Source organism: Cyrtonyx montezumae, unplaced genomic scaffold, assembly GCF_038088225.1.
Source record: "Cyrtonyx montezumae isolate F1298 unplaced genomic scaffold, pur_monq_1.0 scaffold_16, whole genome shotgun sequence".
NCBI lineage: Eukaryota > Metazoa > Chordata > Aves > Galliformes > Odontophoridae > Cyrtonyx > Cyrtonyx montezumae.
This window is the reverse complement of record NW_027071892.1, coordinates 10,705,318-10,730,582: the sequence shown is the minus strand read 5'-3', so window position 1 is coordinate 10,730,582 and position 25,265 is coordinate 10,705,318. Positions and strand designations below refer to the sequence as shown.

The following is a 25,265-nucleotide window of genomic DNA, read 5'->3' as shown; positions in this document are numbered from 1 at the left end:
AAACGTTCTCGCTGCGGGAAGAGGGGGGAGCTGGCTGCTTTCTGCTGGGTAGCAGGGGGAGCTTCTGCCAAGGCCGCTCTCACTGGAAGTGCCCCAGTGCCAGCTGCCCCTTCCAACGAGCCAAGCTCCCTCTTCCTGCAAAAGCTGAGAGCTAAACACTCCCAAGCGATCCGCTCAGCAAGTCTGGGAGCAAACCAGGCAACAAAACGCACGCAAGCAGTTCTGTCCTGTACAAGGAGAGAAATGTGTGTTTCTTGGTCCATTCCTACAGCCCTGTTTCTTATGTGTCACTGCTGTAGGTAACCCTGAAAAAGACTGATTAATAGAAAATGTAAATTCCAGGTGGTCAGATCAAGTGCATCGCATTGTAACTGCTGCTATTAAATGATAGTGGGGTGTAAAATTAAAGCCAGTGTAAATGTATCAGAGGATCACAGCATACTTTTTGGTAAATAAACATATTGGTCTTTGGACAGTTACAATTCTGACTAGATCACAGAGTCTGTATATATGCCCTATTTATCATATGCAGCAGTGAAGTAAATCCCAGCAAACGAAACAGGCTGACCCAGTGTGTTCTGACAAGCACAGGCTACGGGCAGAAGGTCACACTGCAGTGCAAACAGCCACGATCTCCTGCAACCTGCAGGGACCCAGCTCTGCTTACAGCTCACTCATCAGCAATGCTGGAAGAAAAGGCAATGCCTCACCTACAGGGAAGCTCACGAGCACTGCTGCTCCTGCTTGGGATGCCCATGGGACCCAGCAACTGGGGACAGCGAGCCTTGCCAGCTGTGCTCTCCTGGCCAGTCCCTGCTGCTTTGGCACCAAGCAAGACCTCCTCAGCTTCTTTTGGGTTCTCCAAACAGCAGCTTGATCCCCACTGATCAGCATCCATACAGGGATGCCTTTTATGAAAGAGTGCTCTGCAGAAGGGTGACAACGTGGTTCTCCTTGGTGACCACCAGGTCTGGAGATGCCTCTGCATGCCAGCACACATGCCATGCTTTAGTAAGTGCAATGTGTGAAATACCTCTCCAGCTGCAGCAAGACCACTGGCACCTTTTAAAGAACCTGCCTGGCCAGGGGGTGCTGCACCATGCATGGGCTATGGCAAGGGACTAGCACAGACGGGTTGTAAAGGCAGTTTTAATTACAGCAGCTAAAGCCCACACATGATCTAGCTGCAGTGTCAGAAAACCACCAGAACTCAATGCTGACCCATTTGAGTTGTTTGTTGAACTTTAATCACTTTCCAAGTCTGACAGCTGCTCAAACTTAATTGCTCATTATGCTTGTAAATAAAAACTGATCTCACTCGCTGATTAGCCAACCATCTTACAGTTGCCATAACAACTTCTTGTCTAATAAGTGATTTCAGATTTCCCATTATTTGTACTAGTGGAGAATTTCACAAAGGTCTGAGATCACTCCTTTCACTAAAATATCCTCCTAATTAGAAGAAGAGAAAATCAGTAGAGAAAGGGCAGCTCAAAGATCACTTATTTATAACATCGTCTTAAACACGAGATAAGGGTACCCCAGAACCAAATATATGCTGGTTCTTGCTCAACTCCTATCCTACAATCCCTTTATTACGATTCATAGCTGTACCCTATAGCAATCAGGAAAATATCAGCCAGCATTCACGCAGTAATTAGTCACAATGCAGAGACCAATTTCAAGGCTCACTCTAAAGGATATATTCCAGTAAAGTCTGCTTGTTGTTTTTCCACTCCTAATCTTCAATTAGGAACCCATTAACTGGTTAAGTTCCTTAACACTGTGTTTCCTGAGACTAGCACTTGACATTTTGGGCAGGATTACTAATTAAAGCCTTACACACGTCTGAAATAAATTCCATATCTTGGTAAGTATTTGGCCATCACAATTTAAGTAAAAGGGCTCTGTTAAAACAAACAGACGTATTTGGAAGTCTGAGAAGACAAAGTGGTGTGGAGCTGTAACTGCTGCTGGCCCATAGGCATGCTACAGAATAAAGACTTTCCAATTCTGCTGGCAAGGCTGCTGCAGCTAGCAGTTCATTTGATCTGCTCAAGGTAGCTCTTTGTGCATATAGGCAAGGAGGAAACGTCCTCCTCCTTCCAAAAGGGAAAGAAATGCAGAAAGCTGTAACTAAGGCATAACTGAAGTTTCTGAAAGAGTCAGGAAATACCAGATTTTTTTTTAAAGATTTTTTCTGCATTTACTCAGCTGCACAAGAGGTGTGAATTCTTTGGTACCTGAATCAAACACAAAGCATGTCTTGCTGAAGTATTCCATGAAAATACAGAGGATACAACATGTCCAAGTTAACAAAATCCTCAGCACTCCTTACTGCAACAAAACCTTTCTTGCCTCAAGATGGAGAACTTGGTGCTCTGCAAACTTCTCAGGCTTCCAGCACCATTTGTAACACCAATACATGCCTCTCCCTTGCACATGGCATCTTTGACCTGAATTCCTTCCCAAACGTAAGTCAGAAGGCTGCCAAGGAGCAGCTGGGAGCTCCCAGGGAGCACAGGTTGCCCCAATCAGCTCATCATCCTCCCTGATGCTCCCTGAAACAGAGCCGCAAGCACAGAGCTGCCAGGGGGGCTCTGAATGGAAAGATGCAGACACATGGTAAATATCCTACACAGAGCTGTGCCAAGAGGCAGACCAAGGCTCACAGGGTCACACACAGGGGCTGGTTTTCCCACCCTAATCCTTGGTTTTGAGATGAGTTACTATGATGAGTAATGATGTTACTACGTTGCCGGACGCACCATTACCACCCTGGCAAATACAGAAAGGCCACATTTACATTTAAGGATAGTGCTTTCAACACATTAACTGAATGTATTTGCAAGTCCCCTTCTTGAGCAATGGAAAGAGTACTTCCAAACTGGAAGATCGGGCTCTTTGAGCTCCATAAAACCGTATTCACCCCAAGCAAAGTGCCTGCTCCGTGGGGTAGAGCCTTCAGAGCCCAGACTAAGGTACGCAGGAGTCAGCAGCTCCAAAAGGGCCCTTTCCAACTGACAGTAACCAGAATGAGCGAGCAAAACAACTGGGCAGCACTGCCCACAGAATGACTAAGCAAACACAGAAGGCAAGGCCTCCAAGATGGGCTTTTTAACCTCAGCAACAAGTTTCTTCCAGGCAGAAAGCTGGCATTTCCCCAGGGGGCTGCGAAGGAGCAAATAGCAGTGGGCTGACCCTGCAGAGCCATCCCACAGATGTGGGGAAAAACTGCATTTCTTGGATCACCGGGTTCACTCTGTAACACTGTGGGGCTCTTAGCAGACTTCTCTCCAAATGCATATGCTTTTTATCACTCACGTGCTGCACACATTTTGAGACCAAAATGTAAAGCATGATGTGCTTTATCCAGAAACAAATGTCCAACACCAGACAAGGACAGAGGCTGCCAGGCCCTGCAGCCCCCAGGCTGTCCCTGTGCAAGGTCACAGCACAGCCACTTCTGCCAAATCTGCCACTGCTCCTCTGCTGGCCACAAGCACTGAGGATACAGCACATCAGAGGATGTGAAAACCAAAACCCAGAGTGGTGGGCTCATTTAAAGGTGTTCTTCAGTCAGCTAAGGAGAACTTACAATACACTGCTTCTAGAGAAAACTGAATGGATGAAATCTGGTCAGTGGGGCTTTTCTGACCATGTGTCTTTAGTTACGTGTGGTGCAAATACACGGCTCAAAAATGTGCCGAGTACGTGCACAGGGCACAATCAAACTGGGAGCAAGCTGTCCTCATGCTGCAACCCCTCACGTACAGACTTCTATTGGAAGCATATGGAATAGACATTTAAGCATCCTGTGCTGGAGGAGATAAAACTGCATTACTCAAAAAATACATGCTATAATACCTTCATGAACTACAATCTGCTTTTGTGGCTATAAAATAAATCCAGCCTTAGGAACTCAGTATTAAATGGTATTATACTAATTATCCAGCTTCACACATATGTGTAGTTTCTCCAAGTTTCCAGACTCATGACTCAGTATTTATTTGGTCCTTTAAAAGCAAAGATATCCATTTTCGTATTTCATGGAGATTTTCCTTACAACATAATCCATTATCATGAAGTGAAAGCAGATCCAAATAATCTTATAAAACTAAAAGCATTTTATCAGGCTCTCTTCTGCATGACAGGCACAATTCCTACAGACAGCAGGGGCTGGGCAGTTAACCACCAGCCACAGCACTTGGTGCAAATGGACTTAAACCCTTAGGACAGCACATCTTGTGCCCTCACCATTGTGGGCAAAGCCAGCAATCACCTTTTGGATGCAATAATGCAATCCACGAACAGAGAGATGATTCAGTGTCCAGCAGCATCCCTCAAACACAGAACGTGACCAGCCCCAGAGCCTGAGATCACCATGTGCTCCCTGAATGCTGCACCCTGGTCTTACAAAAACACTCACCTAAAAGATAACTTTTACGTTCGACACAGCAAAACTAAGTTTACTCTGAAAGAAACTAAGGCAAATGGAGTACGTGGGCCACAAAGCATGGAGTAATTATTCCTGCAGCATTACAATGGGCTGATCCCTGCAATAAATCTATTTCTGCATCCAGTTATCAGCTCATTTAGTTAGGAATCACTTTGCTATTCTAAGATTCATACAGATCTTAAGATCTCTCCTCAGGTTTCATGTGTCTTAAGTGTTTTTTTATGAAGAAAGGAAAATAAAAAATGTCTGTACACCTTTCTTATTAAAAAAAAAAGGAGGGGAACAAAGCAGCAGTTCTGGTAATAGACAGTACTGTATTTATTATCAATCTAACAACTTTGAATGGAAACTGCAAATGCTTTGATAAAAATCAACTGAACTGCTTCACTGTTGCTTCAATAAAGTGCCTATGTGTCCTTCGCTGAAATCCTGTGGGCACTGCACTGTGCCTGCCCTAAAAAAAGGCTCCTAGGCAAGTACCTGGACAAGTGTCACTCACTGAAACCCCACTTCCCCAACAGGAATCGAGTGTAAGCCAGCATTTCATGATCAACAACACCCTCACCCCAAAGGACGTGTTAATTTCTAACACTTTGTTAAAGATTAACTTGCAGGTGCCCATGCAACTCAGGTCTGTTCCAGGAGGCAGAGAGACGACCAGAAGGCAGCTTCAGCAGCCCACGTACCTGTCACACAGGAGCCATGCCCCAAACACAGCACATCTGTCTGTCCATCCACCCATGGCACATTGCACACAGCGCTGCTGGACTTGGCCCCATGCACTCAATGGAGCTGGGAGGTGAGGAGTAAGCTCCTAAACACTCCCCTGAAGTGTCTCCAAGGTCTCCAGACCTACAACATGTGCTGAATGTAACAGGCTTTACCCTTTCCTTACATATAAGCCATGTGGCATATACCAAACAAGCAGCATTGGGGAAAAAAGAAAGTTACCAGCACTGCATACTCTTGTAATTCATTCAGTTTAAATCATCTAAGAAGTTTTCACTAACCTACAGCAATGATATTTGCTCTGATAACCTTGAATAGAGTGGTGACACTTTAAAGATGGCTGCATCAAAAAAGGAAGATAAAAATGCAATTTATGGTGCAACGTTGTATCTCAAGGTAAATTCCCACTACTGTGATTTGTGGCTTTCTATGCAAGGCAGCTTCTCTCCAGATATCACACATTTTGTCTTCACGATTTAACTATACATCTTTCTTCACTCTTCCTCCTCACTGGCAGGGACCTTCATGGGGAGCTCCATCAGAAAGCACTGACCTCCCACTAAAGCAATGCTACAAGGTGACCCTGGAGAATTCTATATCTGATGGGACATAAAAAAGTTCTCCATCTACTCACAAAGCCTTTGAGAAGTAACTGACTGTGCTAAATAATCCCTGATGAGATTTTTAGCTTATGCATAAATACTGCCATTGCCTCCCTTCGTTTCAACCAACAGGTAAAAGCAATATGGCAAGAGCAGAATGGTGCTTAAGATCATGAATACTGCAATCAGGGGCCTGCTTCTACTAACAGCCTTCCCAAAACATCTTGGTAGGGACCTTGCTGGAGGCAAAAGACCACTTGGTCTCCACAGGTCAAACAAAGAGAGAAAAATTAAGAAAGGTTTGTACTTGGTAGTCATGGTTGAGTTTCACACAGGCAGTTTTATCAGCCAGCAGAAACCAGGTAGCTCGCAGAGATGCGGAACCTGGCTCCCATCTACACTGGCACTTCAGATGTAAGAGACTCAATCCATCTCCATTACAAATCCTCTGAGCTCATCCTAGCATTACCTTCTCACATTAAGCAAAAGAGTTAACATAAAAAGCCTGCCTGGCTTCAGACATTATCCAGATAAAGAGGAGGAGGAAAAGAGAAAATCCCACGTATTACCTCTCTCAGCTCTCCCCAAACCTTCTCTGACATCCTTGCTCTTCCAGACCTGGCATTTACACAAAGGTGCTTTCTAGCCCTAACTAAACCTTCACAAGATCTTCTGCTACTTCTTGGCAGAGGATACACCTTCCCGGGGCACTAATGGACACACCTTCTGTGCTTCTTCCTTATAGTGAGTGCATAACTGCATTTAACACGATATGTTTAAACAGCAATACTAAATTAATTACTGTCTTTTAAAGAATGAAGAGAAACATAAGCTAGAATTATATTCTATGAGCTCATTGAAAAAAAAAAACAACAACAACTGTGGAAACTCTGGGTAAATAGCAGCATCCAAGAACAAGGCGTGCTTTTGTCTTGCTGTTGTCTCAGAAAATGGGCAGTGATACAAGAAGCAGAAAAAAAAACTTTTCCAAAACAAAATCTGCAGCTCTGTCTTCCCCCCAAGGATGAAAAAAAATGTTAAACTATAACTGGATTTTGCATTATGGAAGCTGTACTGCGAGCTTCCCATGCAGACCTAACCTGATCCTCCAGCGCAGGATCCCTCTGAGCACTGTCAAAAGCCTTTATGTTGGCAGTGACTGCTCATTCAAAGAGAGTAAGGGGACATAAGAACTCTGCAAACCATGGTACTCCATAGTTAGAAAGGAAGGAAGCTACAAAAGTATATTGCACCATTAAAACCTCTCAAAAATAATTAAGTCCTAAGGAAGCCCCTTTAAACCACTTCTTGATGCCAAAAGAATCTGACAATAGATAGATCAGAAATTACCACCTTCAGTTAACAATGCTTGATGCAGAATGCTTGTCCAAGCAGCAAAGCAGCCAGCTGTCCTGGCAGATGTCATTGGATGGCCAAGAACAACAACGCAAATTCACTTTAAAAATCATGGTTAACTTTCCCTGTTCTCATTTTAATCCTCAAACTCTCAGCACTTCTCTGCCTAAGCAAAATAAACAAACACCTCGGGTGGCTAAAGAAAAACAGCAAGATATATGGTCCATATGGTCTGACAAAACAAGAGTCCAGCCACCTTTAAAACATGTGAGACTCAGTCACTCAAGGGCCTTGAACTCTGCCATGGACTGTCTGCACATGTGGGTGTGGAGCTGCTAGAAAGGAACTTCTGGGTTTTGAGGCCACAAGCATCTACTCAGCAGAACATTTCTACTTGAATTCCCCAAGACACTAGTCCTCTGCTATTTCATAAGATAAAGTTGAATAGCTATAGCCTATACATATTCTACTGCATATAACCACTAAGTAAGGCATCAGGATTACTATTGTTTACAAAACAAACGGGAAACTGGGAGCATGGTTTCACCAGAGAGGGAAGCCAATGCAATTGCAAGCAGCTGAGCATTGCCTTGGTTCCTGGGACCATATACCACAGTCCCCATGCTGCAGGAAACCAAGCCAGTCTGCTCTTCCTTCCCACCATAACGTGGGAGACCTCGTACTCCTTCAGGGTCTGTAAGAAGCAAGTGGAAAGCCGTGACAGCCAGAGACAAGTGACACAGCCCTGCAGTAACAGAACTCAGGCCTCCCCCTGTGGCCCTGGCAACCCAGACCAGAGCCAGACCTGCCACAGCTGAACATGAATACACACAAAGGAGAGAAGGGCAATGCATGGCACGGCGCAGGCACAGCAACCCAGCAAGCACTTGGCTGGCCCTGCAGGGAGGGTACGTTCACAACAACCCATCCAGCACCGAGCCCAACCACAGTCCAGGCTGAAAGGCAAGTGTGCACATCTCGAACCTGCACTGCTCCCCAAACACGGGCACGGGGCCCGGGTGGCTCCAGCCCGAGGACGAAGGCAGCTGGGGGAAGCAGCTGGGACACAGGGCGCTGGGGCAGTACAGGCAACGTGCCCTTTGCCATCACTCACCCTGAAGCACGCCTTCCTCACAGCCCACCCGAAGTCTCCACGGCCCTCTGCGGGCCCACGGCCCTTCACGATCCAATGCCTCCATGAAACACTGCGGCCCACACCCGAGCCAACGCATCCCCCCACCTCCAGACCCCTCCACAGCCTCCGGAGGTGTCCCCCCCACCACACAGACCTTCCAGCCATCCCTCAGACCCCACCCCGTGCCCCTCCCGGCCTCCACAGGCCCCTCGCAGGCCGCCACCGTCCCCTCCGCGCCTCTCCGTGCAGCCACAAAGCCCGAATGACCCCGCTCCCTGAAGGCCTCCACCCCTCCGCAGACCTCGCCGGCCCTCAAGGCCCTAGGAAGTCCCCCCGCTGCCTTACCGAGGCTCTGCCCCACCGGGGTGCTGAACGGGTTCCCCAGCAGAAACTCCATCTTGGGATGACAACAAACAGCGGCCCGGCGACTCTCCCTCCCCCTCCTCCCCACCTCCTCCCTGACTGGCAGCCGCCCGCACCAACCGCCGCTCGCTTTGCCGGCCATGGCCCGCCCCCTTGCATCTCATTGGGCTGCGCTCGTAGGTTCCGTGATGCTATAGGTCCAGGAGCGTGCCCATCACTGTCAAGCGGCGGCCCCGCCCCCTCGATTGTCCCACCCTTTGCCACGCCCTCCAATTGATGGACAGTAGAGATACCGTTAGTGGCACGCTTCATTGGGCAACGGTCTAAAAGTTCTGCAATATTATTGGGCAAGCATACCGTCGATCACACGCACCTTCCCCGCCCCCAATGCACGGTTTGGGCGCTGATTGGCTGACACGATTTTCTCGGGTTCTGATTAGCAGCCAGCCTTCCCACCCCACCTCAGCCTATTGGTGGTCGAGCTCATCACGTGACATCCCCTAGCAACGCCCTCGGGCTTCCTTAGCAACTGCATAGGCCGGGGGCTGAGGCGCAGGTGGGCGGTGGGCCGGTAACGGGACCGCGGGCCGGGCTCCGGGGCAGCACTGAGGTTTTGTTAATGACAAAGCCAAGACAGAAAGTTGGGAATTAGTCATGGCCCTAGGTAAAAGTATGGGCTGATTTAGGCGGCCTCCACTGTGGGCCTGCATTGAGGGCCTTCTTTGCTGTTACTGTTTATAAGTGTTCCTTGTTCCTCAGACTTACCTTTACTTTCATGAAAAAATGATACTTAAAATTTATGAAGCGCTGTTGGTAATTTCTGCATGCTGTAAATGTAAAACTCCTGCCGTGTAAATCAAACCTTCTTATAACAGTATGTTTACCTCCTAAAGGAGCAGGCCCCCTCACGAGGAGGGTCTCAGCAGTTTAGGGGTCACCATGGCTGCTTGTAGGCCTGGCCACGCTGTCATTCTCCATGGGAAACTCTCAGACATGGTGTGCAGGCTTTGCTTAGACTCACAGCAATGGCTTCGCAGCCCAGCACATGGCAGGGGGCTGTAACTCAGTAATCTTCAAGATCCCTTCCAACCTAAGCCATTCTGTGATTCTATGGAAGTGGAGTACGTTTTCAATATCAGCTATGAGGTGTTTGATGTTAATACTCAACTGTGTTCTTTATCCCCTGGTACTGTCGTGCCAATTCAATGAATGCTGGAAATAGTAGCCAGACAGTAGTTTTATTATTATTGCTTTTTCTTTTCTGCCCATTAAGGCTGATATCCTCTAAAAATGAGTCAGTCAGACAACAGCTTTGAGCCAAATGTTATTGACGATGAAATGCTTCAGAAAGCAGTTGAAGAGCAATGGCCAGAGGACATAAGGAAGCTTGCCAAAGCAGAAGGTATTAACTTTGAAGATGTGATGGAGCTACAGCTTAGTTTTAGAAGTGAGTAACAGAACATATATATTTATTGGAGGGTAAATGAAATAAGCATTAATTGGCTACCTAGCAATTAAACAATAATGATCATCTGCTTTTAGTCATTCCTGTAAGCAGAAGTTTCAGCTGAGCAGTCTGGGTGGTATTGCTGATGGATAGCTTTAAAGCTGCTTAGCTTTGTGCCATTATTGTCAGCGCTATTCTTATTTAACATTTATATTGTGGTGACACCTACAGGCCACAGGCCTATTGGGCCCCTCCGTACATGGACAAATCAAATTCTGGGCAGGCATGGTCATCAGTGCTGATTATCCAAGAGCTGTTGTTAGAATGTGGTGATTACAGTCCAGTTTGGTAGCTACCTCTGGTCCATCATCACAGCTTGTCTCTTCCTGCCAAACTAATTATAAGTTCACGTTCAAAAAAATGTGAAGGAAGAACTTTTGGTTCAATATTTGAATATTTTGGACAAAATCAGATAATTCATTGTTGATCCCGTGGATGATTTCCTTAGGATACACTTGCAATTACCTGATCCTGTATGTATTTGTTTGCAAATACAAAACAAAGAACTGCATCAATATTACACGCAGCTCATTGCATTACACTGCACTCACTAAACAGCAATAGCACTGAATACAATCTTCTGGGAAGCAATTAGAGTATAAAAAAGAATTGGGTGTAAGAGTGTTCTGTGTCTTCCGTCACCTTGGTCCTAATGTTTTGCTGTAATACCTAACAGCCTGCCCTTGTGATTCCATTTTTGGAGGAAGCTAAATGCAGCCATATTGATCAGTTCTAAACTGCAACCTTTGCAGTAACAGTAGAGCTCAACTTGTTCTTCTGTGATGAGAATCCTGAGAGCAGGAAAGTAACTTTCAAAAGCAATAACTGACCACTAGTAGCCTGCAAATGCAGGGAAAAGCAAGAGTTTCATCCCAAACCTCATTTACAGAGTGGAAGGGAAAATGAAGGTCAAGCCCTCTTAGCAGTGGATTCATAAAGCCACTCTTGGCTGCAGCCAGCACCCCATCAGTGACTTGTTGGCTTCACTGATGAGCAGTGTGCTGGGATGGGATGCTGAGGTTAGCTGGGCTGTTTTACTGACACTGCTTTCAGTCAGCGAACCACTCCACTCTCTAGGGCAGTCATCACACTTAGTGTAATTTCCAAAAAATGATTTTGGAAGAAAGACTAGATATTTTTCCTTCTGCTAAACTGAACTCCGACTCGGAAGAAAGGCATATTTATTTATTTATTCATTTCCCTGTGCTCTTAGATATCCTGCAGATTGATAATCTGTGGCAATTTGAGAATCTTACTAAGCTGCAACTGGACAACAACATCATTGAGAAGATAGAAGCTCTGGAGAGTTTGGTTCACCTTGTGTGGCTCGGTAAGATAAGGCGCATGGGGCTGGATGCCTTCTCAGGTGCAAAGCAATCTGCAGTAGAGCCAGGATGTCATATTCCTTCTCAAACACAACTGATAGAAGCTTTCTCAGGGAGGCCTGTCAGCTGTCTGTGTGTTTCCTCATTTGACTGTCAAATGTCAAAAGGCATGAATTTCAGTACTGCAAAGCAATCCTTCAAATGTTTAAAAACCTGGCTTTAATAAATTTGGTGTGGCAGGAACAGGAAGCTGAGATTTCAAGGCTGTTTCCAGGTTTTTTATTCATATTTAGGGGTGACTTTCAGAAATACTGATAAAACTCTGTGATTTAGAAACCTTTATTCTGTTCATAAAACTAATGCAAGTATTTTAGAACCCAGAACCCCTGAAAGACAATGGTATGTTTACCCCTACACGCTTAAGGGCTTCTCATCTTCCTTTTGTGCCAGGACGTGGGACTACTTTCAATAAAAACTCAGGATACTGATAGCAGCACCAGGCAGTGGTGCTGGCTCTGATGCTGGGCATATCAGTGGCTGCTGCTCCAGATTCATAGCTTACAGCATCCTCTAGTAGCTGCAGCCACCTTATTGGGTGGCAGCGTAAATATATCCTCGTCTGCTGCTGAAAATAGCATGCGAGGCTGTGGTTCATAAGCACATCTCAAAGTGTCTAAATGAGATCTTCCGCTCTGTTGTCTGCTCTGTTCCGCCGCACAGATGACTAACGCACTTGTGAATCACAGCAGATCACCACTGCGTGAGCAGTGTTTTCAAGCACACTCAGGCGCTGCAGTTTGCCCTGAGGTTCTAGTGTTCAGCAGCAGCTGCGTGCTCGTGTTAGCTGCCCAGGGGCGGGGTGACGCCCTCAACTGGTAACCACATCAGCTGCCTTTGGAATCCTGAAGCACTCGGCTCCAGACTGAGGGTAAACACAGCCCTTGCTCGTGATAGCCGTAGGTGTTAGCCTAGATGTTTTGGCAGGATGGGATGAAGAAATATTAACGAGTGACATAGCAACAGTGAGTATATGCTTTTGCATATCTTCACTGACAACAGGGTGGTGGTGAGAGTGGAGCTGACATACGTGCTGGTCCTGGGGGAGTCACCATGACGGCAGACTCTAGAGCAGCAGGCAAGAGTCTGCAAGGAACAAGACAGAGAACATCAAAGTTGATAAGAAATGCTCTTTTCACTGGGCACCTCTTGTAGTTTGTGTTTCCCTTTAAGGTAGAGCTCATTTTGAGATTGTGCATGTGGACTCTGCAGGGAATGTCTTCAGCCCTACCTCTCCTATACTTGTTATAGCTGTAAGGAGGAGATGTGTACATTGTTTCCTGACCCAGCAAACGGTGATTTCATGCTGAGCCTTTCCTGTGGGACACTGAACACCCCTAAGGAAAATATTGAATATAAACTTCTAAATCAAGACTTAGGCTAAAGTCTTGATTTAGAGGCGTTCTGCTAGAAATAATTTAACTTTTGCTTATAAAACTTCCAATTTCTAAACTCTTCCCTAGATTTGTCCTTCAACAACATTGAAGTAATTGAGGGCCTGGATACCCTTGTCAAACTGCAGGACCTAACCCTCTTCAACAATAGAATATCTAAAATCGAGCACATGGACACTTTGAAAGAGCTACAGATTTTCTCCATTGGAAAGAATAACCTGACTGCTCTGGAAAATGTGAGTGTTCTGTGGCTTTGGAATTGCTCCCAATCAAAAGATCAAATATTCTAGATCTGACATTGACCACGTTTACCCCACCTTATTGGAGAAATGTTTCCCCAGGATTTAATTTCCTCTGAAGCCTAAATTATGGTTTAGGTAAGCTATCCAGCTGCTACGTGCTTGCTTCAGCTATTTCTCTTTTGGGTCATTCACTCACGAGGGCTTAGTTTTGTTACTGCTGTCATCTGTGGCAAAATTCATATTAGTTCCCATGAGTGGAATAAATAGCTACCCACGAGGAAAAGAGGGAGCGGGGACTAGGATATATTTGGGGTTCTTTTTGAGGGTAGTTTACCAGCCCAACACCCTGATTTGTCCACCACCCAGATAAAGGGCACCTCTCCACTCCCATCATTTACATAGTCATGACATGAATTTAGATATTTTCTTTCTCCAAAGCATTAGAAACTTATAATTTAACTTTGCCTATGTTTGGCAGCTGAGTACGATATGTACCACAGCAAAACTGTGATATGAGCAATGAATTTCAAAACCAACTGTTTTCACAGCACTGGTAAGCACAGTATCTCTTTCCACTCTGCACAGGTGGTTTATCTCAGGAGGTTTAAGAACTTAAACACACTGAATCTCAGTGGGAACCCTTTCTGCAATGAAGAGCAGTATATGCTGTTTGTTGTTGCTCACCTTCCAGGCTTGGTATATTTGGACTTCAAGCTTGTGAGTGACACCACTGTAAGTGTTTCTGCATCTCCTTCTCATGAAATTGAGCATGAGTTCCTTACAGAGCACTGGCTTTGTTGATATACTCACAATATTGTAGCATGGTGGGCTGATTCCCTGCAGAAATTAGACCTATGGAAACACACAGCGTTTGTTCCATCTCCACCTAACAGCTGTGAACCTGTATGCCAAATTCTCAAATCTGGCAGAGGTAGAGATGTCAAAGGTATTATGCCTTCACAGGTTTTGTGAAAGTCAGCAGCTGTGTGTGGGAGAGAAGCCTGCTTAATATTGCCACCGAGATGCTGCAGTGTGAGTGCAAGACTACTTAGAGATCAGAGAATTGCAGAGAGAGAATCTCAGAGGAGATCAGTCTTGAGACATGAATCCAGAGGAAAGCAGGCTTGGTGGTCCTGCTGCTCACTGAGCTATTTGTTTCAGTAGCAGACTGACACATTTACCAGGCAAGCAAGTGCCATCCAAACGCACTTCTCTTTCCTGATTTTTGAAAGGAAGACCATACATCAGCACTGGTATCCCATGGGACTGTTTTCTGATCTCAAGGCTCATTTTTTCTTAATAATCAAAGAATATGTTTCATTTTAAACTTGCTTGGGACAGGACAGGAGCTGCTCTTGGAGTATACATTACTCTTACCATAGGACTGGAAGGGCTTTCCAGGTCACTGAGTCTGGTCCCTGCTCATACAGGCAGTATATCATTGAATTGCATACTTAAATTTGTCAAGCTTCAGTTGCAGGCTAATTAGGTTCTTGCCCCTGCTTCACATTGCCATTGCCTCAGAAGAACCATCTTCTCCCCAGAAATTGTTAAACTCCGATCCATTCAGAGCTCATATTCAGGAATTCAAAACAGGGTCTCCTGCTAAAACAAACACACAGAAAAACAACTCTAAAGATGAAGAAACTGGGAGATTAAATGCTGCTTGAGACTGAGTCATCTCAGATACACTAAGAGGCAGAGTAATATGTAAACAAAAATAGAGGAATGGATTAGAAACTTCAGAAGTAGTTTGATCAAAAGACCACAAAGAAACAGAGATGCAGATATCATTCAGGTGCACCTTCTGGAAAGGTGGAATGCTTACACCTACATTTGTTGGGTGCTGCTGGGTAATCTAATAATGTCTCTTTGCTTTTCTCAGCGAGAAGTTGCCATTTCAAATTACAGCTACCTCACTGACCTGCTGGAACATGAGGAGGCCCAGGCCCTGGCTCAGCTGGAGGAGGAGCGGGCACAGCAGAAGGAGCTGGAGTACCACAAGGTGCTTGTTCTTTGTCTGGTTGTAAGCTGTCTGGGGAGGAAGAAGTGCTGCAGATATTGACTTCTCCTTCAGCTGCTTGAAGCTCTAATGAGAGGTTAACACTGACTGTGCTAACACTAAGGCTAGGATTAGTCTCTGATCTTTGAATCTCTTATTTTGAATGAAAACAGGAACTGCTGTGGAATACATATGATGTGGGGGAACATATTTCTTTTGGCTGAACAATCAGGCTGCAGATATAGACCCTTGGAAGCTAAATAGTAAATCATGCCCAAGGATCTTATCAGCCTAATGTGGGATTAAGAAAATTACACGTCTGAGGGGACTTTTAGCATTTTCATGGTGCAGTGACTTCTTTTCTCCTTCACACGAAGTTGATGCTTTTTATTAGTTTTATGGTTAAACTCTTCAGGGCTTTGAGATTGCTATAGTTCTGTGAGCAGCCTGAAAACCAGGCCAGACAGGATTGTGATTTCAGCCATTATATGGCACTGTTCTCCCACCTGCTGGAAGACCAGACTGGCTGAAGGGCAGGAGGAGGTTAAGTGACAGGAAGAACACCTGCAGCTCTTTCCTCTGACCCTCCCCCAAGTCCACTCACTCTTTATCTGGGAGGCTGAATAGCCTTGTAACATATGGTTGTATGTGAAAATGCTTTATGTAAGATTAAACGGTGTTTTCTGTCCTTAGGCTAGAGAGTTCTAGCAGTAAATCCACATGTGAACCAGGATGGTTTTCACTCCAGTTGCAGGGTGCTTTCATGAGCTGGCTGGTATACCTATTGTGTTGGTGTAATTGTGTCTGTGCAGATCATTACTTGCACAGCACACCAGTGTTCCTCTGCTGGTAAAGAGCTTCTAGGAGAGAGGCATCCTATGGACTGGCAGCAGGTTGGCACTCTTCATTTTACTTAAATCACTCTGCTTCTCTTCAAAGACCGCCTTTGTTGAGTACCTGAATGGATCATTCCTGTTTGACAGTTTGTATGCAGAGGATACAGAAGCTGCCAAACTGGCTTACCTCCCCGGAGTGGATGACCTGCTGCAGGCATATCCTTCCTGGGTTTAAAAAACCTACAGCTAAAACCTAATGACTTGAGTTAAGAAGGAGGCGCATCCACAGGGACTCTTCATCCGTTGCTTTTGTCCAGGTCTGAAAGCTTACATTGATCTGAGATCTGAGGCTTTCTGTGTTCAAATTGGGAGCAGTGCCAGAAAAACACTGCAAGACCATGAGACCACTGACAGCTTTAAGGCCTGGTATCTCATGAAATATGAGGGCTACAAACAAATGGTTTGTATTATGGGCAAGCTGGCCAGAGCAGCTTGAAACAACCTATTTGTATAACCACTTGCTTCTATCACCAACAGGTCGTGAGATTCCAGCATTTCAAATTCTCACTGTTGTAATTACCATATTCCCTTTCCATCGCCTGAATCAAACATAATTTCAGCAGCTTCCTTTCCTGACCCTTCAAGAATCAAGGCTTTGTACCGCCTTTAAGTCTGGAATCCACTTAAGGTTTAAAATGAGCCATAAGATAAATCTCTGTCAGTTACACTGTAAGAGCGCAGTTGCTAAAATCATGTTGAAATTGAAGTGGTAGGAGATAGGAACAGACTAATCAGAACGATATGAGTCACATATCTCACAACCTGCCAGAGCTGGCAATGTGAAGTTTTCAGGCCAGCACTTTTTTCTGATCATTGCTCCTACACGGGGCATCAGAAAGCAGACACTTTTATTTTTTTCTTTTCTCATTCAGATTAATAGAGCATTGTCAAGGCCAGTAACTTGACCTTCCTTAAAATTGCATTACACTGTTGGGGAAAAATGCATCACAGCTTAACTACGATAGACTCTAGAAACAATTCCATTGTCAAGATAATAGCAGAAGAAAAATTGGCGTTATTTTTGTGATGCTACCAAGCCAGTAGTTTATTCTGTGCTCTGGCTGTAGGCTCCAGAGCTGTATTATTAACTACACAGACACTGTATTCACACTTGTGAAGACAGATAGGGTTGTATGCTTCATTCTGCTGCTTTGTCAGAACAGAGTCAGAGAAGCGTACGTATTTCCTTTTTGTCCTCAAGGCCTTTCCCCCTCAAGCTGACACATCTTTCTCTGTAACCTAAAGGCAGCAAAATCCTATGCATAGAATGTGAACGGGTGACCCTGTCCTGCTCAGACAAAGTGCTTGGCAGCCTGCTGCCAACGAGAACCACTGAGTTTTACATAACAGCAGCTTGTAACTCCTGCTTGAATTTGCAGAGCTAGAAGGAACATAACGCGTTGCTCCACTGAACAAACAAAATACCTTGACTCTGGTGTCACATACAGGAGAGATTTTGTCTCTGTTTGTGAGAAGCTGTTTAACTACGGTCTGAAAGAGTATGAAAAACGAGAAGCTGAAGTCTCTGATTTCTATGAAGGCCTTCAAGAAGTGCTGACAGCCAACCAAGAAGAAGGCAGGAAAATAATCCTGGACTTTGAAAATCAGAACAAAACGGTAATTTTCTTTATGCTTCTGTGAGTTTGATACATCATACGGCAGCTTTCAATTTCACTTTGAACTAAAAATTCCACTAACTTTCCACTAAAATCAGGATAGTGAGCTTAGATTTACACTGAATCTGTGAGACGATCCCTAATTGCAGAGTCACAGAATAGCTGGGGTTGGACTGGAGCTCTGGGGGACACCTGGTTTCCTCTGTTAGAACAGGGCTGTGTGCAGCAGGCTGCCCAGGGCCACATCCACATGGCTTGTAAGTGTCTCCAGGAATGGCCACTCCACAGCCTCTCTGGGTAACCTGTTCCAGCACTCAGTTTCTGATCTTTCTTTGTTTCCCTGCTGTGTTAATCTGTACCAAGAAATGATGTCAGTGAATATTAACTAACATGATATTCTAGTGCTCTATATAGGAAAAGGATTTGGGGTTTGAAGTTTCAGCCCTTTTGTCAAAGCACAGCCAACTAGCACTGACAGCTTTTATCTATACTTGACATGGAAATTTAGTGTAGGAGAAAATTAATATGCCACAGTGTTGTCTCATTGTCCATGAAGGTAAAGTTCTTCAAGGTTCTGCAGGGAAAAAAGAAAGAAAGAAAGAAAGAAAGAAAGAATGAAAAGGAGATTGCAGGTTATTCAGTTCATTTTCAAGTCATTTTCTGATTCAGTTCATGTTGTCAACAACAGCTCAAAGAACTTTAACAGAAAAATCAGGTAAAGCTATTGTAATGTATTTCTAGTCTTTTTTTTTTTTAAAGCAGAAACCATCTTTTTTTTCATTCTACTCAACTACAGTCATCCATTGTGGCTGCTAAGGGCACTGCTTCTAGCTGGATCCCTGTCTGACTGTGTATAATAGACGGATCATTATTTTGTTTCCACAGAAAAAAAAAGTCAGGGGGGGTAAAGCCTGGTAAACCTGTCAGCTGAGCAGAGCAAGTCCCTGACAACTGACACTGCACGGAGTCACGAGTGTTTGCTCTTTGAAATCCAGGTCTCTTTGATGGAGGTGCCATGTCACAGGCTGGCAGCATGCTGAGTCACCCCATCCCCAGGTCCTTGAACCTTGCTGACTCATGCTGGCAAATAAGCTCTGGCAACTCCAGCTGGGATGTGAGCTTGCAGGTTCACCAGAAAGCATCAGATAAAGGCTGATATTTATACTCAGCTACTTGATTCTCAGTATAACCTCTGTAAAAAATACATGGCTTTGACAGTTCATCTCGTAGGCTACAGCCTCAGCAATGGATTGACCTGCAATGGATTGAACAGGACACAGTGGTTTGTGTGGCAGCTTGCACATAACCATTGGGATAGTCAGCATCCTTTAGCAGCCATTTTAAAGTTGTTTGGGAAGTTCAACACTTAATGCTGATGGAGAAGTTAAACAATCATAGGGGTCCCAGCAGGCTGAAAGCTGTAACCATTCTTAGGGTCTGTTTTCCTAGCTGTAATTCCTTTCCTGCAAGCTTGGACACCTGCAAAATAGCACTGTTCTCTGAAGTTGCTTGAGAAGGAAAGAAACATTAAAGGACTTGAACTTGGAAGTTATTGATTCCAGAGCTGTGGCTTGAATGGCTGGGGAGGTTTTGAAGGCCTCCTGGCTTATACCTTGCTCTTCCTTCTCCACTTTTACCACTGCAAAATGTGGGCGATGTAGTCTGTTTTCAGACAAGTCTTCACAGTTATTTTGGCCAGAATTCACTATTTTAGCCCATTACATTTCCTCTCAAGAGAATTGGATTAGATATATTAAAATGTGTATTTCTTTCCTCCTATTAACACTTGATTGTTAACTTGCTTTGAACAGACTTCAAAATAATACATTGCTGAGCACAAGAGGATTTCTTTTTGATCTGAGAAATAATAAATCTTGTCTGATACAAAACTGACGTCAGTATTTAATTCTGAAGGGCGATAAATCCTTGCTCTAAGAGGGAATCTGTCAATGGTAGGTATTCCATATTCAGAATACTGAGTCCTGCCCCAGTGGAAGTCAGTCAAGATTCCCCTTGATAGGAAGGGAATCAGGATTTAGATGTGCCTTTCGGTCTAAGAGTAATTGTTAATCTCTACTTCATGGCCAGCAATGTCAAGAATCCAATATATGTGTATTTACTTGAAATGTGTCAGAAGGGGAGCCAAAGTTGGAAGTATAGGAAGTGTAGAAAGGTCAGAGTCATCAGGCACTAGGAGATAAGAAGATTTCTCACCAGTATCACTACATTGCACGGGATCGTTTACATAGCAGCATACCTCAGCACTGTTACTTCCCAGTATGTAAATCCAGAGACTCACTGAATCAGCACGTTTCTTTTCAGCTCGTCAGCAGCAGGAACTTTTCTCACATATGTAACAAGTTAATTAAATTGCAATGGAGTGCTGAACACCAACTATAAGTAATTTATGTATCCTTGTGTTTAGAGGCTGGATGAGATCCATCATGCCAGCAGTCATGACACTGCTGAGTCTATGCGAGCTGAGTACAACAAGGACATCCTTCAGCTGTCAGAAGCACTCATGACCTTGGAAATGCAGATGGTGGACCAGCTGGAGGTAAGGTTCAGGCTCATACCTGCAAAGCCTCCCTTCCAGGATGCAGGGGCATTCATTTTGCTGTTGCTGCATGCCTCTGCATCATAGCCCATTGCAGGAAGAAGGGCATGCAGTTCTCCCAGTCAGGCTCCTGTTCTATCTCCATCTCATTCTTCCTCTGCTCAGGGCTGAAATGGGTGAGATCAGGCCCTAGACATTGATACACTGCAACAGATTTCTGTTTTTCAGAGCAGAGCACAGTATTTTCTTCTCACCTATCCAAGCTGATTTCCAAAGCTTTAAAGAAAAGGACTTGAGGTCGCTCAGTCATTATATAGGTCTGTGTGCAGAACTCTCTGCATGGTATGGGATATGCATTTGGCATTCTGGAAGTGTAACTCTTTGAAGCTGATCCTCACCATGAATAAGATTACACATGTTCCTGCTCAGCTTAATGCATTTGCTTGCATAATAGCTGCCTTTTTTCTCCCCACTTTTCCTTGAAAACTAGGGCAGGGCTCCTAATGTGCGTCCTCATTTAAAACCAAAACCAAAACCTAATCTGTTATAAACTAGCAGGCAGGGTCTGCAGCCCTTATCCAAGCAGATGCAGCAGTTTACTGCTGTGAATGTGCATGACAGAAAGCAGGAGCTCAAAATGGATTCCCCACTGCATCAGGATTGAGCCTTTTAATGTTTTCTGAATTGGTCCTAATATATCTGCAGTTACTCACGGAAAGATCAGAGACATTCCTTTGTGCATGCCCTTCTGCAGTTGTGGGATTTGGGTGGTTGTGTTTGAACTGTTAGATCAAGACACTAAGTGCAACACTTAACAGATTCTCCATCAGCCATTTTTTTGAGAGAGGCGCTAGGAAGCAGCAATTTTCATTTCTGAGGACTAAAACAAAAACTGCAGTAAGCCCAGGCATTGCTTACACTTCTCACAAAGAGGCTTTTCACACACACAAGGGGAATGCAGCATGGCAGCGTGCAGGAGTACGGCACGCTCTGTGCATTCAGTGAGAGTACAAAGAAATGGCTCCAGAGACCAGGTAAGTGTCACTCAGCCATCTTCTCCCCAGTAAGCTGATTCTGATTTTCTGTCCCTGAATGAGAAAATAAACTCAGCGCTTTCAAACCATTTACATGCTTTAGGTAGTTCATTTTCTAACTGTGCTAACAGCAGCGGGTCCAAATTATAATCAATTTTAGGTTCTTCCTGGATTCCTTTTATGTTCATGAAAGCGTTCATTGTAACATTTCCTCTTTTTCATTCCATTAAGGAACTGATAAAGGAATTTGAAAGAAACATTGCTGTCATAGCATCAACATTCATTGAAAACGTTAAAGGCATATATCCTTTTTAGAGCTTGTTGGCGTGGATCTCTGAGTGAGGTGCATGTACTTCAATCCTAAATCTCTAACTGAGCAATTGGAATAGAATTGGGGGATTTTTTGTCAACAGAAAAGGTGTTTTCCCAGCTTTGCAGGAATGGCCATTTAAGGTGCTCAAAGTCTTTCTGTGGAAAGTACAGAAAGCACAAAGGGCTCTGGCTGAGTTCTCACGTATGGGAAGTCTCTAGGACTGTCATAGTATTCTCCCCCCTAGGAATCTTTTGATTATTTTCTTGAGCATGCATGACACAACTCCTGGCAGATCCAGCTAGAGTGTTTTCCACATGCATTCTTGCTTCTCTAAATGGCCTTCATTTTTGTGTTACTGATGTCTTCTGGAACAATGTGAGATAAGAACAGCAAAGCACTCCAGTGGCAGATTACATATATAAATCTGTGGGTTGGTGCAAATAATTGGCATATTCAGAGCTCAGTTTACATCCTGTGAGGCCTCCCTCAGCTTCCTCTGCAAACCAAGGTGCACTCTTAGTTCTGTGTAATACATGGCAGTGAGGATGAGACCTGATGTGAGCTGTGATTAAGAGCAGAAAGTGCAATTCCTGATACCCTGGCTGTTTCCTGAGGACATGGGACACCAGAATGCTTTTCTGCATGCCTGCACCAGAGCTGGCAGCCCTCTTATTAGCAAGTTGCTCTTTCTGGACCTCAGCCTCCTGTTACGGGAGGTCCAGTTCTATCTCTAGAAGTGAATGGTGTGCTCAGCCTTTTCCTTAACCATCTTCTGTACGATGACACAGTGCCGGAACCTGGAAAACAGTCACCATGAGAAGCTGCTAGAGATATCCATCAACATTATGGAGAAAGCACTCAAAAATGAGCTTGATGAGGAATTGCCAGATGATGTTCGTGAGGTGAGGACACCAGAAAATTAATCTGCTTTGTGAGAGAGACAGGAAGAGCAGGGCGCAGCCTCTGCTCAGCAGACAGGATTTCCAGGAGGCTCAGGCTGCTGGAGCTGTGTCTAACCAGAGCGTGGCTGAACTGCACCACTGCTGGGCATCTCTGCTGAGTGGGAGATGACTGCACTGCAGGTTTCCCTGTGCTCTGCAAGAACTGGTGGCGGCAGCCCAGGAGAGGTGCTGAGCAAATCTCTCTCCTGCCTCCAGCACAACTCACTTCTCTGGCTGATTTTCAAGCCCCAACCCAGCAGGCACTCAGGCAGCTTCTCTCCTGCACTTGCAGCTGGTTTTGTTCCAATTCTGCCTGCTCCCCACAGGCAAACCTAAACACTGCTCTGATTTCTTTGTGCTGGGGCTGTTTGCATCAGTGATCTCAGGAGCCCTCCTGGGAGCTCTCCTGCCCATTAGCTGTTCTGGAGGAAGGACACGACATTCCAAATGCAGCAGCTTTCCACTGCAGCCCCAGTCCTGCTCTGATACTGAAGGATCCCAGGAGCCTTTCAGAAAGCACAGAGATTGTTGCAGTGCTCCAGCCAGCAACGCTGCTGACCTTTTTGCTTCTGTTATTCCTTCACTTAGTGGTTAATTGACTTGAGTTTTGCATTCGCTGTGTTTTCGCTCTGTCCAGATTATCCCAGCTCTCCATTACTCTGAGTAATCAAGAACTGACAGACACAGACCAGACCTCTCAGCCCCCCAGGGGAGCTCCCTGCTTTATGGGCTGTGCAGATGGCTGCAGTTACGCACCGTTGCTGTGCACCCATTTTGCCTCGCTGCCATCCATTTCCACGGAGAAGCAATCTTCATTTGTTCAATATAGCTGCACTTGGCTGCAGGAGGAGACTCATTATGGTTAGCACAGCCGCCCTCTATTCAGAGCCATGGGGGAAGTCATTGCTTCGATTAGAAGCTGGGGCTCTCCAAGATGAAGATTTACAGCCAGTGCTACCAGTGCGAGAGACCCTTTCAAATGTGATTTTCCACTTCCTGCACCTGCTGGGACAGGCGAGCTGCAGCATATGCAGCCTTGCTCCACCAGCAGCTGCTGCAGGGGCCAGCCATGTACTGTGAGGTGCTCCCTGCTCCAGCAGGTGAGGCCCAAGGTGCTGCATCTGTTTCCCAGTCTGTAATGGAAGTAATGCTGCAGTATAGCAACGCCCAGACACATCCACACAGAGGGAAAAGCACTGGAGCCATCCCGCTGACTAGGGCTTTGTCAGTCTGAAACAGAGTTCTTTTTTTCCTCCCCCAAGCCTTGCAGTTACTGTGCTGTTAGTTCTCAGCGCTGCGGCTTTTGCTGTGTGCCTGCCCCTCCCCTGATCCAGTCATGTCACCTCCTAGTTTCTCGTGGACAAAAACACCATTGTCAACATGGTCAACAAATCCCATAACATCCACCTGCTGAAGATCAGTGAGCGAGAAAGTGACATCCTCCTCAACACCAACCACTGGGAGGCCTCTGTGAAAGAGAAGGTAAGGGACCTTCATCTCATATGGGGATGGGTCACAGATGGGTCTGCCCCAGGTGGCAGTGATGTGCTAGGAAAGTCACCCCCCAGCCTTTGCTGGAGACCTCTGCAGGCACCCCGACAAGCCTGCAGTTCAATCTGTTCAGGCTCTCCAAAATGAGATTGACAGAAACCGCAGCCGTATCAAAGAGATTTTCCAGTACATCGATGATCTCCAGAAGCAGCTGAATAACACAGATTCCAGAGCCCCCGGACTAGGTCTGCCATGGGCCGGGCAGTTGCCTTAGCTGGATGCACACAGCAGCAGAGCACCCAGCAAGGATGCTGCCCCTCTGTGGCTGTGCTGTCTGGAACATTTCAGGCCAAAGGTACACTTCTTCCATCCTGCCACGGTCAGCAAATAAAATGTACTCATTGTTTCTGGAAAAGCATACGAAGCTTTGTCTCTTCCATCACATTGGCATGAAGCCTGTTCCGAGCTCAGACCTGGTCACAAGGGGTTATGGCTCAGCTGTGAGCTAATTGAACCAAATCATCATGGCACATCACGCCTGAAAGCTTTAGTACCTGCAAGCACAGTGGCAGGAACCTGTGAGCCACAGGCACACGGCAGCAGCCGGGGAGAGGAGCGCTCTCCATCAAACCACTCCCAGAATAACAGCAGGTTTCCAGCTCAGCAAGCACAAGGCTGTGGCTGGGGCTCTGCGTGCCTAGCAGCCTTGTCTCGTCACTGCTTCTTGCAAAAGCAGCTTTCTGCAGCGTGAGCAGAGCAGCCCCCAGCTAGCAGAAAGGGAAATCAATGGTTCCACAGGAACTCACACACTGCTGCTCGCAACAGCCAAGCGAGGAGTCATTAATTCCCCTCCTTGCTCGGTGACAGCAGCTGCTGCACTCACTTGTGGGCAGCTTCTGAGGAATGATGCTGGCCAGGGCGGTACTGCTAGAGGCAGGCAGCAAGGAGAAAGGTGGGAAGGTTAAATGAAAGGGTGGCTGCATATGAGCTCTGGGGAGAGACCAGGTCTCCCGAAAGCCCTTCAGCTGGAGCTGCCTGACGTACAGATTTAGCTCTGAGTGCCCCGTACTTTTGGAAATGGCTGCAGCCCATGTTTCCCGCTCCCTGCTTGCTCCAGCGCTGCACCATTGGCTCCCTGCTGCTTCTTGGCTTCTAGGACAGGGCACCTAGCAGAGAGACTCACACAGAAACACAGAGGGAGCTAATCTATCTGATAGCTACTGTCTGTTCAGCCCTGCTCCATGAC

The 25,265-nt window shown here is 45.7% G+C and overlaps 2 protein-coding genes across 5 annotated transcripts in view; one reads left to right on the top strand and one right to left on the bottom strand.

The window, feature by feature from the left end:
• Nucleotides 1-8,716, bottom strand: part of TOM1L2 (target of myb1 like 2 membrane trafficking protein) — a 47,002-nt gene extending 38,286 nt beyond the window's left edge. For all 4 annotated transcript variants that reach the window (XM_065732790.1, XM_065732793.1, XM_065732795.1 and 1 more), the window contains exon 1: nt 8,627-8,716. In XM_065732790.1, coding sequence (XP_065588862.1) covers nt 8,627-8,678 — 52 coding nt within the window. In that variant the 5' untranslated portion in view covers nt 8,679-8,716. The remainder of the gene's footprint in view (nt 1-8,626) is intronic.
• Nucleotides 8,717-9,934: 1,218 nt separating this feature from the next.
• DRC3 (dynein regulatory complex subunit 3) lies at nt 9,935-24,406 on the top strand. Its single transcript, XM_065733055.1, has 12 exons — nt 9,935-10,091; nt 11,365-11,481; nt 12,997-13,163; nt 13,755-13,901; nt 15,055-15,174; nt 16,111-16,223; nt 17,510-17,684; nt 20,109-20,240; nt 21,506-21,576; nt 22,366-22,489; nt 23,879-24,010; nt 24,153-24,406. Exons 1-12 carry the CDS (start codon nt 9,935-9,937, stop codon nt 24,291-24,293), a joined length of 1,596 nt encoding a protein of 531 aa, XP_065589127.1. The 3' UTR covers nt 24,294-24,406.
• The last annotated feature ends 859 nt before the right edge of the window (nt 24,407-25,265 follow it).